The sequence below is a fragment of the Haemaphysalis longicornis genome, unplaced genomic scaffold, assembly GCF_048455015.1.
Source record: "Haemaphysalis longicornis isolate Haplotype H1 unplaced genomic scaffold, Haemaphysalis longicornis Haplotype H1 scaffold_9, whole genome shotgun sequence".
Taxonomy (NCBI): Eukaryota; Metazoa; Arthropoda; class Arachnida; order Ixodida; family Ixodidae; genus Haemaphysalis; species Haemaphysalis longicornis.
In genome coordinates this window covers 52,573,680-52,590,898 of record NW_027526460.1, presented here as the reverse complement: position 1 = coordinate 52,590,898, position 17,219 = coordinate 52,573,680, and the positions used below count along the sequence as shown (strand labels likewise).

Below are 17,219 nucleotides of genomic sequence, written 5' to 3'. Positions count from 1 at the left end.
TTGTCTACGATTCGGCTCCTAAAAAGGCCAGTTAGCGTTGTGTTGCGCAAAGCTTCGTTTAACGGGAAGAAAGCTCCAAAATATCGTACCGACTGAAGAACACGACCTTAGGCACGACGAATTGCAGACTTCGGCAAGGCCTAATTTATTATTACATGTGGTTGATCTACGCAACATACTAAATCCACCCAACAAAGCTTTGGGCAACATCTTTCTGTGCATTTTTCCCTTCTCAATAGTTCGAACATGTTTTGTGGGTCCGGCAGAAGTTAAAATCAACTCTCCGTCTTTGCACAGCAAAACCCAATAGCAGCTGTGAAAATCATACTGCCTACAAAAACCATGTATCACTTGAAGTACGCGCAAGTGTGAAACAACGTGGAGGTTATAATCACAGCCGCACATTAAAGTGATCCCCTGCATCCTGGGCTGTCATGGTCTGGTAACAAGCAGTGTTATTTTCCCTAGCATTCACAATTTTACTGCGGCTGATTTGTGGTAGAAAGGGGCCATGAAGACAAAATACAACTGAGTAATTTGAAATAACTAGGCCTCAGTAGCTCCCTTAGCTCTATTCAAGCCAAGAGATGTTTTTTAACCAAACACAAACAGATGCAAGTGGTATAGAAAACTCAAATTTCGCGCCATAGTGATGTGTTATAAGGCAGTAGTGACATCATATGGGCCAGTACTAAAAGCACAATTTTCAGTGTGTTGACAACGCATTAGCATTCAAGTGATGCAATCAAACAGGCCCTCTACAATTGCCCAGTTGCGTTTTAGCAGTGGTTTCCATCAACAGCCACCAATCACACAAGATTGTGACATAGGAAAGCTGCCAGAGTGGCCACTGCTTAAAGTTTTTTGTAATATCTCCATTTGTTCCAACATTTGCGAGAGAACTAGTACAGTTGTTAACAGGACAAAGCAGTCTTTTTTAATGAACCAAACTTGTATCTTGTTTTTATGGGCCCTTAAAGGGAATGGGATCGGTTTACCAGTGTTTGTATCAACCACCATGTGCACAAGGTCGCTAACGGCAGGCAAAAAAAAATCGTTGGGAGGCTGAGCACATCGTGGTGTGCACAATAAAAGTTTATTCCTCCTTCCTCCCACAAAACAGTACTAGCCAGTAAGTGAGCACTACTTGCACTAGTAGGTGCAAGTGAGCGTCTTGCAGTTTAAATTGCAGGCAGTAACGTTAAGTTCAGCAAACTATCACGTTGCTCGTGATGACTAACAACCAGCGAGCCCAAAAATTGTCACCGACTTGCCCCATGATTAGGGCCCCACATTTTTTAATGGGCTGGTTTTTGTACTTTCACTGATTATGGCCAAACAATGCATGGCCAGTGAGCAGTAACTGCACCCTGATATGCAATTATTCGAGATTTTGGCACTGTAATACTACTGAACCTATTCAGGGAGAATGGTTTCGATAACGGAGAGACGGTTCTCCTGAAGCAATAAAGTTTTGCCAGTTGGGGTGGCAGCACTAACCACTAATTTTCAGACATGAGAAATACTTTGACCCAATTGTAATTCAGTGTACGAAGTACTTTTTCATGAAGAATCTTAGTACATTAAATTTCAACTTGTGAGAGCACGAACGCAAACGAGCTTTTTTGTAAATTTGACGTATAAGAACGTCCCCTCCACTTACCGGCTTCGGCATCTTGATTTATTTGCCCGCTGACCACTGGCAGAAAAAGGGGGCAACTTCTGAAACGAGAGAGGGAAACCGCATGTCAGAATTGCACTGAAATACGGGTGGGGAGGGGAGATTTCAGACTGACAGTACTTAACCAATTGACAACACAGGCCACGAGAATTTACGCTTAAAAACGCGTCATGACAAAAACGGGTACGTGTGGCACCTAACGATTTTGACAGCACAAAATCGTACACACCGAAAGGCCACGACAAGCAACCTCCAAAGCAAGGCGAAATAAATGCATTTGAGTTCTATAACGCCTGTTGGGTCCCCGTTGGCAGACGCGCTAAGCGGGTTAATGCTCCGGGCGGAAACCCCGCACGCGCGCTGCAAATTCACAAGCAAAGCAGCGCACAACCCCCAACTGTGTATAACGCCTGACGACAGGCAGCCGTAAAGAATCACCGCCTTTTAAACAAACCCTTCAGGCCTGAGCACAAGTTTGTTTTCTATTTTAGTTTTTCTCGCCCGCTGGTTTACGCCGGTTTAATCTCGAACGTGCGACTCGCGCCTGCAGCAGGAAGGAATCCGATAAAAATACGTATACGCGTTTAAAAGTCCTGGGGTTTCGCGTGCCCTTGAATGCGAAGGCCTTTGTACGACGTGGATAACGCCAATTAACGCAGGGCAACAAGTTTGAAAGGGATGCCGGCTTCACCAACAACCCCCCGACCAGTCAACAAGTTGCGACCGGCGGCACCATTACGTCATTCGCGCCCAAAAGCATGTCCGCTCGGGACGGGCCCGCACGGACGGACGGCTACAGACCACCGCCGACCGACCTTTTACAGCACTCACATAAAGCTCGCGCCACAGACAGCCGACCAAAGTTCACCACATTAATTGGAAGGACGCGAATGCGGGGCATATTTCCTCAGTGCGAGCTCGCAGCTAAGACGGAGAACAGGGCTACTTCTAACAAAGCCGTACGCCCGCCAGCTTCGGCCGAGTAACAACGCCTTCGGCGTGAATTAAAGCCGTGAGCGGAAACATTTCATTCCTCAGAGAGAACACGCACCAAATCTGCCAATACGCCTATCACAACACAGCCCAAAAAGCGAGGAAAGGCAGCAACAGGACACTTCGGGCCCCGTCGCTCAACGGCTGGTTAGAAGCAACCGGTTTTTTGTATACGCGCTGACGAGGCTACAGACGTCCCGAGCCGCCGGGAACGGAGCATCTCCCAATTTATGCGGAAACTACGCGCTGGCAGCCGGCCGACTCGCCGCAAAACGGCAGTTAACAAGCTACGGCATGTCTCTAAACGCGACGAACACCGAGGCCGGGCGACTTTTTGCAGAAAAACACCCGGAAACAGGGTCAACACGAGAACGCAGTTGCCCGAACCACGTCATGTCGCGTACAAAAAACTTTGCCCCGCAGCGGTTCCTCAGCGCGCGCCGGTACCTCACTGACGGAAAGGCGGCGGCCACGCAAGAACGGCAGCGGTCGCAGCTGCCTTCGAGGCTCGAGCCGTGAGCTCTGAACAAGTGGACCAAGCAAATCACTCACCGGCGAAGAAAAAAGAACGTATTCCCAGCGGCGTATCACCTCCACGCTCGCGGTGACAACTTCGTACAAAATGGCCGTCCGCAGGGTGTGGCAAACGCGCATGCGTGTGGCAACTCCCACTTTCCGCTTTAGGGGCCGGCCGCGCGGGGCGCCGCGGACGCTCCGCGCGCGCGTCTACGCACGCGCGGCGCGCCAACTTTGAAGCCGCGCGCGTGCGCGCGTAGGATGACGATTCGTTATCGTGCCGAGACAAAAGCAAGCGCGCGTGCCGAGTCACCGCTTTTCGGAAGTTGGATGCGGTTCTAGAGAAGGCAATATGCACGTGTCAACTTTAGTGGATGATGACAGTGGGGGGCGTAAGGTGTAATGAAGACAGGAGCGAAGTGGTCCGCAAAACGCGCCAGAAGCGCGGCGGACCTTGGCTTCAGCGCAGCCATTTCATGGATCTTATTTTTCTTTTTGTTGCTTCGTCGCAAGATTACAGCCGTTATGACTCTTCTTAAGTTTAAACAGCTAAATTTGTTGAATTAATTTGAGCTGTTGTACGGCCCTCCCTGGTCAGCAATAAGAAAAGAAAATGCAAGTCGTCCCGGATGTGGCAAAATAAAGTTATTCCTTCTGCCTAAAACACCAGGGAACATATGCGTTGGCTTTGACAGTCGCCACCAAAAATGAGGGAAGAACTGTGCCCAATGTTCCATGAAGCTCGAGCTTTCCGTACTAGTTAGTTCTAATAACATCGCTTGAGAACATCGCAATTCAATAGGAGTTTTTTCGCACATGTTGCCCTAAGTGCCAAAAAAATAATAATAAACGCAATGTTTCTGAATATACGCATGCGTTATCGTAGGTTATTTCACAAAAATATCGATCGACCTTTTTGTTTTGCGTCTTGATATTTTATACGCAAAACCATGCAGGTAGTCAATTCGTGATTCTGCAGGCTTAACAACAGTAAGCGCGAGAATACCACGCCCCTACGCCTCCCAAGGCTGTAATTTTAGGTCGCCCACGTTGCTGTGACGATTAGTCCCAACTCAGTACTCAGCTCTGATGTACGCAGCCATCACATCGTGCTCCGCTGTTTCGTCCGGAAAGAAAGCGCCCTGCCACGGTGGCTCAGGGGCCAAGACGCCGTGTCGTGTCGCACACCACGATTACGCGGGTTCAACTTCTTCCACGGCGGTCGGTTTTTTTTTTTTTTTTTTTCTGGCGCAGGCGGAAAAAGAAAAGGCCCACGTGTTGAGCTTTTGGTGCACGTCAAAAAGAAGAAAAAAAAACGCCGGGCAGTCAACTGCGGCGCGCCTCAAATCCCAGGTATAATACCAACCCCCCAAATTAAAGAGAGAGAGAGAGAGAGATATATATATATATATATATATATATATATATATATATATATATATATATATATATATATATATATATATAGAGAGAGAGAGAGAGAGAGAGAGAGAGAGAGAGAGAAAGAGAGAGAGAGAAGGAAAGCAACGTTGTTTCCTTTTCTTTTTTCTTTGTCCATCTTTCTTACTCTTGTCAGATCTCATTTTGTGGGATGAAGAGTTTCTCATACACTGTTTGCTCCCACCTCCCGGCACTTACACAACTTCAATAAATGAGAAAAAAAAAATTAGAAGATCTACGTGTCGGAACCGCATTGCGTATGAGGTAGTGACGACACGTTTTGAATTAACTAATGCATTTTAGTGGCGCCAGACATTCCGCAAATATAGTTTTCGGGGCTCTTGTAGTACCATCATAAAACACTTAACAGTCCCGTATGTGCGGCGGCTGCAGAATTCGACGACTTCACTGCACCAGAGCGCGCAATCAGCGACAGGTAATTTGGGTTTTTCACGAAACGTAACGCCGGCCGATATCGAGACACAGACATTCGCAACAATGCCTGGTTATCTGGATTGCAATTAGAGACGACACGGTTTCCCTGTGCTTGCGTTGGCGTTCGACCTGCAATCGTCCTCTTATCGCGCCTTCCCACGCAGACAACCCCGGCGCCCTCTCGTCGCGCTATGTGCCCTCAATGCGAACGCAGTCCGTCGTCGTCATCACGGGAGTCACGCTCACGGTCTGTGATGCAAACGAACGGAAAGCAACGCGAGGGTGAATAAACCAATCAGCGAGGAATTTTAAAGATCGATCGCTCATTCTGGACGAGAATGTCTCTGTCCGTCTGTCTGTCCGTTCTCCCGTCCGTCCTCCCGTCCGTCCGTCCGTCCTCCCGTCCGTCCGTCCGTTCTCCCGTCCGTCCGTCTGTCCGTCCGTCTGTCTGTCTGTCTGTCTGTCTGTCTGTCTGTCCGTCCGTCCGTCCGCCCGCCCGTCTGTCTGTCTGTCCACCCGCCCGTCTGTCTGTCCGCCCGCCCGACCGCTAGTCTGTCTGTCTGTCTGTGTCCGCCCGTCTTGTTGTCCGTCTCTCAACAAACAGATTCAGCAGACCGGCCTAAGTGAAAGAAAGCTAGGAAGCAAAGTACATGTATATAGGCAGGACGTTTCCAATCTACTAAAGCTGCTGATCCGGTTCATACATGTCCACTAGGGCCACTAGACGTAGCTTATTTAGTGGTTCTAATGTCCACATTATTCAGCGCGAAGGAAACCTCAGGCGTATTGGAGGCAAACCTGAAGTACCTAGTCGAGAGAGAAAGCGTTCTTATAATCAAGAATAGACGTTAGATTGGTTCTTGTAATAGCAAATTTAAAAAAAAAAAAGAAGCGGGAACGACGGTGGGAACGACGGGAACCACATCCGCACATCTGTCCACCCTGCACACACTGGCTTAATGCGCGGTGTGAAGGGCACTTCTGTAGAAAGCCTTATTAACCCCTTCCCTCTCTTTCCATTCCCTAACCGCTGAGAGGACGCATTGGGTTGCTCCAACCTGCGGAAGTAAGTGTCCGTGGAAACAGACGCCCCTATCACTGCCAGCCTCGAGCTGCCAGTGCCGACAGGGTAAACATTGAATTTTAATAAATCTCTCTCTCACTCTCGCTTTCTCTGAATGATTGCCTTCGGTGACATTAAAGGCCAGATTGCAGGGAGCTTTGCCCCGAGCACAGCGTGTATTTAAATGCCATTTAAGTTAAGCGAACTAACGATATATTTATATATCCGATGAAGCCGGCGATGTCAAGCTCCTACGAGATATTCCAAAAGTGCTTTGACACCGACACAGCCAATTGTGTTAGTCAAGATTCGAAGAGAACTCATTTGCCTCGAATGACACTTGGATATGTAGCGGCGAATTGGGCAAATTGGTGAATGTTTGTGGTTAAAACAGCTAGCGCATAAAAGACGAAGATAGAGAAGGGAAAACACAAACACGGCGCTGGGGTAAGTTGGTGAATGTTCATGGTGAAAACAGCGCATGTAGCACAACGTGGCAATAACTGTGTTAGGACGGTGATTTGGGCTAGTTGGTGCATATACTATCCGAGCCAGTTGCTAGTCAGCGCCGTGTGTTCCCCTGTCTTGTCTGTTAGCACTTCTCAACTCAAGTGGCAATAACAGTTTGCCCTAATGTTTCCGAGGTGAGAGCCACCGGGGTGGCTGTACAGATCGACACTTATAAGCTTCCTCGATTTTTGGCAGCGTCGCTATCAGCCGTAACGGTCTCAGGATGTATTGTTGAGTACCGTATCTTGATAAGTTAACCTGGTTCCCAGTTCTGTGGCATTTAAACGAAGCCATATGGAGGTAAATTTGAGACAGTTCAGTCGTTCTGCGACACGTCTGTATATTTTATTGCCTGTAACTTGATCAAATCAGAACATTGCATTAAGAAAAACAACGCATGACGTCAGAATTTATTTGACTTCACTTTAAGACCAGAAGACCTCATAGCACCGTAAATAAGGCTAATTGAGAGAGTCTCACCACAAACCGTTCACCCGACAAATCATTGCGTAAATGGATGTTCATGTTCATGAAAATCTGTTCATGTAAATATCTAAAAATTTGTAAAATCTGTTGTAAAATCTGTAAAAATTTGTCACCCCGTCGTTGCGCTGTTTGTTGCTCGTATTCCCGCTGAAACAGATAACCCTGAGCCGATAGTATTTGTATTGTATATAGCTTGTAAAATGCATTTTATAAACTGCAGAAATGAGGAACAGAAAGAAGGAGTAGGACTAACTTTGCTCCACTAAAGAAAATTTTCCGCTTCCAGGAATATCGTCAAAGCAAACCAAAAAGTTTGTAACTAACCTTGCACTGCTCAGCAAATCTCTCTCTCTCTCTCTCTCTCTCTCTCTCTCTCTCTCTCTCTCTCTCTCTCTCTCTCTCTCTCTCTCTCTCTCTCTCTCTCTCTCTCTCTCGCTCTCGCTCTCTCTCGTGCCGATGAGCAGTCCTAAGCCTATCGCGGCTGCCTCGGTGCTGTCTGACAGCAGGCTTGATTCGGAACCTTTGTTTCCCAGCAGAGATCCCCAGTTGATTTATTGTTTCGTCGCTGCCAAACCTTCCCACGCACACAAAAAGCACATATCATGCGAAGAATATCTGAAAAAGAAAACATCGCGCTCAACAAAAGAACGCCCGTCCACAGCTGCCATTAATTTCGAAAGGCGCCCGAACTTGAATACATCGGCAGATGCTGCTTACGCGGAGTCTCCGCGCAAATCGAAACAAAAAAAAAAAAAAAAGAAAAATGACGTTGCTCGTTTATAGTACCGCGGTACAAGATGCACGTGAGCCGAGGCCTCCCGCATAAATCGAATGAACGCTAAGAAAAGCCACAAAAGTTATATCGCACCGTGCGGCGCCGTGGAGCATATACAGCTGCTTCAAGTGTGCACTTATCGTCGCAGAGCGTTTATGGCTGCAACACGAGGACTTTGCAAACCGCCCTTTAGAACAGGTATTTGTTCGCGCTAGCTCGCTTTCTCGCTTTCCGTCGTGGCCGTCAACAATTAAGACGGCGGTGGTGAGACAAGATTGGCCGAGGACGCGGGTTCGATTCCCGGCCGCGGCGCCTGCTGTTCTGATGGGGGCAAAAAGCAAAAACGCCCGTGTGTACGAGATTTCGGCGTACGTTAAAGATCCCCAGGTGGTTAAAATTAATCCGGAGCCCACCATCACGGCGCGCCTCATAGCCTGCGTTGTGTCGGCGCGTTAGACCCTACAATCAATCAATCAATCAATCAATCAATCAATCAATCAATCAATCAATCAAATTATTAATATTGGCGATGGCTTCTGTTCGAAGTCATCCAACAAAAGAGATAACGACGTCAGTACGAGTCGCCGTGCTGTAAATAGTCGAGGGAAGTTATGAGGCAGCCAAAAATAGTGTGATAAACTAAAGAACAGAATGCGATGCAGGTGAACCTGCCCCGATACGGAGCGGTTGATCTACAGCTTATTCCATAGAACGAGGACGTGACAAATTGCTTCAACGGCGTTAAGTAACGCACGGGATGCGACACAGATTGAGGATCTCGCAGCAGGGAAAAGTTTGATTGATTGATTGATTGATTGATTGATTGATTGATTGATTGATTGATTGATTGATTGATTGATTGATTGATTGATTGATTGATTGATTGATTGATTGATTGATTGATTGATTGTAGGGTTTAACACGCAGACCCAACGCAGGCGATGAGGCGCACTGTAGTGGAGGGCTCCGGATTAATTTTGACCACCTGGGGATCTTTAACATGCGCCGAAATCTCGTACAGGAGGAAAGTTAAAAAAAAGCGACAGCCTGCAGCCCACGTAGCTGCCCTCCTTTCGAAAGCTTCCGGCTATAAACTCCGGTTAGTGACTCTGCCTCCAGACGATTTGGCGCGAAATTCAAACGCATACTTCCACCTATACGTGCAGTGATGCATGCGTCTTCTTTTACTGTACGCTCGATTGGAGGAGGCCCCTCACGGATGGGAGAGGAGAAAGGCGAAAAATGGTGATAGGCAAGGGTTCTTCTTCATGCGGGTACATTCATTCTCTGGCGGCCGTCGTTGTTAGCTACCGCACTGTCGAGGCGGTGGACATGGTTATTAAGATCGCCCGATCGTCGTTTCACCAAGGTGAACGTGCACGTCCCGAGCTACTTCCGCGAAGAAAACGAACATCCCGATGTGTGCTATTACCGTGCTTTCACCAATTAATCAGGCCGTTTGAAATGTGGCACGTAGGCCCGAAGCTCTCCATACAGTCACGAATAATAAAAAAAAGTCAAGGCAGGCGAGTGGTCCCTTCTTCGTCCCAGAGAGGGCCAGTGTGTTTTTTGTTGACGGACCAGACAAGTACGCGAACCCTATACCATACACATCTTCGCTACAGTGTAAGGGCTTAGAACTAATAAGGAGTAGTTAATGACGAAAACATCCATAACGTTGACGATCATATATAGTCGTGCAATGCCCCTAACGAAGAAGTCTTGGTAAATAATGGACGTTACCCTCATCTTGAATTTACCAGTGCAAATAATTTTATCCAAGCTTACAAGCACCTTAAGTGATTCCCAGAACTTTAGAAAATGACGATAAAAGCCGAGATAAAGCTTCAGAAATTACACAATCTTTCTACCTCTTTTCTCTAAGTAAAGTGCAACAGGATATCCATTCCCTCGGGTAGCCCTTTCAGAAGCCAGACGCGATCTCCTTGAGACATCGGTTAGAGGAACTCCGCTTTCAGAATAACATGGTTTCTTAACTCCGCCGTCTGCGTCGCGTGTCGGCGCGTGAATCATACGTGTGAGCATGTGCACGCAAGCAGGCGTATCCGCGAGAATGGATTCCAACACGCAGTACTCGGTTTCTATCTATATATCGATGTCGAATCATCACCGAAGAACTTTCGGCGTGGGTAGCTATAACTAGCACCGTCCACGTCTGTTTGCGAGGCGATGGCCTGGCAAGACAACTGCCAATTTATCTTGTCGGTTGGACGAGTGCCAAAAGAAAACCGGCAAACAAAATTTTGACGCCTGGCGCTGGTCGAGCCTGGTCACTCCCCGCCAAATAATCACGGCCAATTCGCTCGTGGTTAGGATTGATTGAGTGGTACTACATATTGCAGTCATTTTTTTGTAGTCTATTCAAGGATGCCTCGCAAATAGAACGGTATATAGACGTGAAACGGTATCCCGATGTGAAACGAATTACAAGTGTGAAACGAATTACAAGTGTAAAACGAATCACGAGTGTAAAACGAATTACGAGTGTGAAACAATTTCCAGTGTGAAGCAATTTCCAGTGTGAAGCAATTTCCAGTGTGAAACAGTTTCCAGTGTGAAACGGTTACCAGTGTGAAACGGTTTCCAGTGTGCATACCAGTTTGCTATCCTAACCAACCGACGACCACTTGCCGCGACTCAGCGATGTGCCGCAAACGCATGTGACGATAAGGCTGAGAAGATTACTTTTTCGGAGAACTGGAGGAGGGCTGTCTCCTCATATTGGCGACAGCCATAAATGACATCTTAACCATGACCATGTCTCGATGATGATGAAATCTTTTATTATGCAGAGCGCAAGGTGTTATCGCCGTTCGCCTGTGGGAAGACCCTTTAGTCCTTGAGGCCTGTGGCGTATACACATGATAACTCGTGAAATCTGCAGCTTACTTCACGCTTACACATGTTACCTGTCGTAGACCTAAAATGCATTTCCGAACCAATATACGAATTACTTGTCACGAACCCTAAGTGCGAACTACGACCCCCTTCACAGCACGTCACATTATGTAGCGCAACGAGAAAGAGAAGTGAACGGACGGGTGAGTGGCTAATTGAGGACAACGCACACACTTCGAACTCTAACCATTGAGGGAACTAATGTGATCGGCTTGAGAAACAGTGGAAGAACGAAGTGACCGGGGTCAAGAGGAGCGGATCACCCGCTCCCCCTCCCTAACATCATTTTGACTATCGCTGCTACCGACACCCTAAGCAGAGCTGCCCGACACTCCAAGCTAAAGAGGTCACCCGGGATCCGCCCATATACACAAGGCTGAGCTGTCAATTTACCCCAGCTCCGTGCTGCTCATTCTACTGAAGGCGCGTTACTCGGGTTGCCGTTTCAGGCCGAGAGATTCGGTAATCCCAACGCACACACACTTATATCTCTACTCCTCTGTCTGCACGTGTCGCTATCTCTCGACATCGTTTGAGCCAGCGAAGCGAACTGTGCCCTGACGTTTGTCGCTGCAGGGGACTTTTTGCCTTCGCTGATAACGCCGAGCTAATGGCCTCTCACCTGGGGCAGTGTACAATCAGAGATAAACTGCAGACACCCGACAAAGGCGGACGTCATCGGAAGGACGAATGACACTCGGAAACAAAGAACTGAAAAGGCGGAGTGCTGCGGGGTGGGATGAGAAGGATGAAGTTTTTCAAGTGGACATCGCACTCGATGCTTTGAAATAACAGAAATTTGAACTGGATTCAGATAATTGGAGTTTAATGCGCGGGAGCTACATCTGGCCTATGAGGCGGGCCGTAGTGGACGTCTCCAGATTTATTTAGACCACCTGGGGATTTTTAACGTGCCCAGAAATCTTGACACAGGGGAGTTTTCGCTTTCGGCCGCCATCAGTGAAAAGCAGCCACTGAGGACGGGATCGAATCTGCGCCTTTGAGCTCAGCAACACGACGCCTTAGCCCCAGTGCCAGGGCGGCGGGTAATCTGAACCAGGAAGGCGTCTCTAAATAACCATGACAGCTGTCCTAATCATTTATTTTGCCGGGTCAAGCATGTATACTTCTATCGTAAGCACTACACAAACGGTGTTCACAGTCACTCTCGATCGCTAGCAAATGTAGACAAACCGAAAAAAAAAATAGCTCGTTAGCCCAACCCACAAGGTCTCCGGAAACCTCACCCAAGACAATTAGACAGCCGACTGCATCACAACAGGTTGTACAAATAAAACACACACGCACACGCACACGCACTGGCTGTATACCGCGGTGTAGATTATGTGCTGGTTACCCGTAATCGCCTAAAGAGTAAGCACCGTCATCCGTTCCCACGGGGCCAGAGCGAGGTCAAACGTACAGAAAGCATTGTTCTGTGCCTCGCCCCATCAAAAGCACAACCGCCGCGGCCTTCATGCGATTAAACGATCAGACTTGGTCATCATCGCCACTGTATACTCCAACAAGGCGTAATACGCCTAAATGATGACGTCATAATTGGTGCGGTTTTGAATTATAGCCAAGCCCCATGAGGCCGTGCACGCAGCAGGGGGCGCTAAAGCATATCCGCAAATGCTTAATGTTATCACTGCTTGAAAGTACTGGGGGGATTTAAAAAATACGAACAACGGAACACTTATAACCTCCGACGCATGCTGCACCGTCTGGCGGCAAAGACACTAAACTGTGCGCATGCTCACTTCTAAAAGAGTGTTTGAGAGTATGGCCTACTCTTAGGGGAAATGATTGATCAACAAGCGACGCCGGTCGTTTATTTTGAGGCACCTTTTCACGCTGCGTCGCCACTGAGAAGGGTGGTCGTTGAAGGGCATCATGCTGGCTGCAATCAGCCTACTGCGCGCTTGGCTCCCGGATATAGATAAACACTCCCATCCTGCTCAGTGGTGACAGAGCGTTAAATGGCAAATCAAAATAAATGATCGGCGTCGCGTTCGTCTTTCACAACAAGGGGAGTCTTGCGTAAGCACGCCGTCCGTGTAACTGCTAGAAAACTTGCTTATTTGGCGAGATAGCTATGGCGAGCCCTTGTCTGATCATTTCTCTAACGTGGACTCATTCTACGAACCGCGCCTTTTTGTACTTTCCTTTTTAGTTTGTTTTGTTTGTTTCACGTGCATCGAAGTGTTCCTTCGCGCATAACGCTTTTTGAAAGAGCCCACCTATATGTTCTTTCTTTCCTAATAAAATAAACAGTCCATCGTCAGCGCCCGTGCCCGTCTTTTCTTCCTGTGTTTTGTTTCAAGCGAAGTTCCACCTAGGCATGTACCAACTCGCCCAAGTTCAATCTATCCTACAGTAATTGGACACAGCTGTTACTGCAGTTTTCCACGAAGCGTGTTTAAAATGCAGTGCTTCAACTATCTGTAGCTCAGCGTTGGAGAGAGAGAAATAAGGCATTCAGGCGGTCTGTAGCCCTTACTTCTGCGGAACGCACGTCCTGCGCCATGACTGTTTTTTTTTCCCTTTTTACAGATAAGATATATACCAACGTTACTAGAATAAACTTATTCTAGTAACGTTGATATATACCGCTACAACGCAATGGCTCGATCGTGTCCAGCATCCGTCGACCAAAAGCTTTTTGCTGCAAGGCCAACTTTCTCGCGAAGGCTCTGTAGTTTTCTCAGTCTAACTTAGGTACCTTGGAAACAAAAAAAAATATATTGCAATATTGCGCAAAGACGACTCTACCATTACGCTAAGTTTCATTTAGTTGTCATAATTAGTTTGTAAACATTTGTAATTTTATTCTACTTGAAACAGATGTAGTTTTGTTAAATAAAAGAAAGAATCCCGGAGATCGCAAGTTCGGATCCCACCCGGCGAGCTTGTTTTTGTCCACTTTCTTTCAAAAAAGTATAAATATATCTGTTTCAAGAAGAATACAATGACCTACCACATTTTCCCCTTTGCTTTCCTTGGCTTTCTTGACTGCCTACCTTTATTTTTGTCTATGTATGCATGCAGATGTGCATGCATGTATGCAAGTATGCATGCATGTATGCATGTATCTATGTATGCATGGATATGTATGGATATGTATGTATGTATATGTGTATATATGCGTGTATGTGTGTGTGTGTGTGGATGTGTGTGTATCCGTATGTGTGTATGCCTGTGTGTGTGAGTATGTGTGTGTGAGTGTGGATGTGTGTGTATCCGTATGTGTGTATGCCTGTGTGTGTGAGTATGTGTGTGTGAGTGTATATGGTTGTGAGTGTATATGTGTGTGAGTGTATATGGGTGTGAGTGTGTATATGTACAGTAATCCCTCATTATAACGAAATCGCTTCATCGAAATTTTGCTTCGAAATTTCTTCTGGTCCCAACCCAAACGTGCATTTTAGGCCGCATTACTCGAAGCGCACAAAGAGCTTGGCCCGCTTAGAGAGAAGTGGCGGGCGGAGGCGTCGCCGAGCGGCGGCGACTCAGCGGCAATAATGGCTGTCAACATGGCTGGTCAACGCAAGCTGTAGTTTTCCCGGCGATTTTTTTTTTTTTTCGAGCCGGTCATGCTCGATTCGCCCCATCTGACTTTATACAGGTGGTCCAAATGCGTGTTAGGGCCATTGAATTTTGTCCCTGGTCATTGGGCAATGGCGTAGACGAGATGGTGCGATAACACCGGCACTCGTTCCATACAATCAGCCGTGTTGTCGACAACAGGACGCCAAAAAAACTCTTGTGTCGCCAACTTAACGGCTGCACAGCTCGGGAAAAAATTGCCCAATGATAACCTGAAGTCCCTAGTGCAAAACCGGTCGGTTTCTATGATTGCTCTGAGTACCCACAATGAGCGGTTAATCGTGTTTTTAGCTCAACAAACACAACCTCAAACTCTAGCCACTGCGTTTTCGGCGCTCTCCAGCGCGAAACTCTCGTAGCGTTCCGTGACGCCCGCACGCCCGCTACGTAAGTGGCCACTGCCACTGCCCCTTTTATGTGCGGCGACCGCAGCGTCATGCAATGCTTGACCAAATTGGAGCAGGGGGTTGCTCGCGCCCAGAAAGAACTACAAACAGCCAAAGCTCACTGCCTTTTTTGCACCTGATTAAAGTTTTTGCTTCACTGAATACACTGCGCTTTGATTCCTCACAGCTGTGGCGCAGTTAAAGCTGAAATGCTGTAGGTTTTGTTGAGTTGCCGCTTATATCAAAACACTGCTTATAACGAGGTTTTTGACCATCCCGCTGACTTTTTTATAACAAGGGATTACTGTATGTGTGTTTATGTGTGTGTGTATGTGTATGTATGTGTGTGTATGCGTGTGTATGTGTGTATGTGTGTGTATGTGTGTGTATGTATCTGTATGTATGTGTATGTATGTGTATGTATGCGTGTGTATGTGTGTGTATGTGTGCGTGCCTGCGTGTGCGCGCGTGTGCGTGTCCAAAAAAGGCCGAACTCGTTCGACCCATTGACAAATTCTCCCTCTCTCACCCATTTCTCCCTGGCGCGTCTAGCCTTATTTTCTCGACCGTGAAAAAGTATGGTCGCCTCGACCCGCGAAGGCTGTAACTTTGCCAGTCGAACAAAACTTTCGAGAAAAAAAAAAAGCCTCGCGGCGGGTTTCTCAAGCTGCGTATAAAAAAATGCCGATTTCCTTGCGGCGTATCAGCATACATCAGCGCTCATAATTCAGCTGCGTTATCTCTTGCCGACGCTAGCGAACATTTGAAATTTTATCGCTCTTCTCTGACAGTACAACATAAGCGCTATCCATATTTGAGGTATATATGGCAGCTGGATATAAATTGCGCTCTTGTGAGTGTGCGCGAACTTTACCGAGACACCGGCGCATCGTAAATCCCCCCCCCCCCCCCCCCCCCCCCCCCGCGCGAGCTATCGTTGTAGGGGAATCACTCAGGTCGTCCTTTTTAATTAGGCATATTTATACGTGAATTACTCAAGTCATTACATTTACCTAGTCATTTTTTAGCTATTGAAATAGCACAGCTTACCAAGTTTAAATGTTGAACTTTTTAATCGAAAGCAGTAATAAAAAAGCTTATCAAATAAAATCAGTGAATTAAATTTTTATCATCAACGTCACCCTATTTAGGTCCACTGCAGGACGAAGGCCTCTCCCACTGACCTCCACCCGTTTCTGTCCTGTGCTGCCCGATTCCATTCTTTGCCTCCGAATTGTATTTCTTTACAAGTTAATGGCCTTCCCCTTCATCCTTTTCGAATAAATGTTCTCTCTCTCTCTCTCTCCCTCTGGACACCTGGTATGATACACGCTCTTGAGAATGGGTATTTCATGTTAGAGTGTATAACGCACAGTTGTCTCTAAGGAAGGGGCTGTGCGCGCGTACGTTATATCGGACGACAGTCGTATATTTCCAGCACACATTCCAGCATGCGCTAAATGCAATCGTGTTTATAGATTGTGCGTGGACAAAGACAACTGAATGAAGCGCCCACATCTGAATTGAGTCACGGATCCGCGCCATTCGAAAGATAGCATTGTTTTAACGCAGCAGGTGTGGTTGGTGCAGCGTACGCGTTTCTTTCGCACACGAGAAAGCGCTGAGCTTGCATGCGAGGAACAACCGGTGACGGTGCAGACGATAGACGACAGAAAATGTGTCCATGGTACGGTTAGAACAGTTCGAGAGAGAGAGAGAGAGAGAGAGAGAGAGAGAGAGAGAGAGAGATAGAGAGAGAGAGAGAGAGAGAGAGAGAGAGAGAGAGAGAGAGAGAGAGAGAGAGAGAGAGGAAGAGAGAGAGAGAGAGAGAGAGAGAGAGAGAGAGAGAGTAGTGTTAAAGAAAGCCACTACTGCCTCTCAAATGGGGGCCACGAAAGGCTCACGAGGAGGTTGCCGGAGTGTTAACGTTGTGGGAAAGGGGAATTATATAACTAAAAGAAAGAGCGAAAGATGAAAATGAGAGAAAGAAAGGGAAAACTTTGCAGAAACATTCCAGTGAGAATTTCCGGATAAATGCGTAATCCGCTCTGCTACGCACCGAGGCCCCTTAAAGGTGGTTACACTGCTGTACAAATGTGCATTGCTAGGTAAACATTTTTAGGGTCAATTTAAGCAGTCTGGCATCAACGTAACATATTTATTAGGTGCTTTTGTAAAACCCCACCTATCTCTACGAACACTGGCAGCGAGCCCCTTAGAAGTTGTCTTCATCAGTGTACACAAGTGCATTGCTGAGAAAAAATTTTTAGGGGCGAATCACCTAACGGGCTTGGGTTGTCGGCGTCTCATGTGGTCACGGCACTAAAACACCGAGACACTCGTTTTCAACGCCTCGCGCTATAACGTAACGCGTACTAAAAGAACACAGCGGGACACTCCTTTTCC

At 47.2% G+C, this 17,219-nt stretch overlaps 1 protein-coding gene across 4 annotated transcripts in view; it reads right to left on the bottom strand.

Annotated features, from left to right (window-relative positions):
- Positions 1–17,219, bottom strand: part of Moe (moesin) — a 102,977-nt gene that overhangs the window by 19,959 nt on the left and 65,799 nt on the right. The window contains exons 1-2 of one of the 4 annotated variants that reach the window (XM_077684165.1): positions 3,227–3,367; positions 1,664–1,722 (exon numbers count right to left, since the gene is read on the bottom strand). In XM_077684165.1, the coding sequence (XP_077540291.1) occupies positions 1,664–1,675 (12 nt within the window). In that variant the 5' untranslated portion in view covers positions 1,676–1,722; positions 3,227–3,367. Of the gene's footprint in view, positions 1–1,663; positions 1,723–3,121; positions 3,141–3,226; positions 3,368–17,219 lie in introns of those variants that run through there. The other 3 variants (XM_077684169.1, XM_077684168.1, XM_077684166.1) reach the window with 3 other exon arrangements.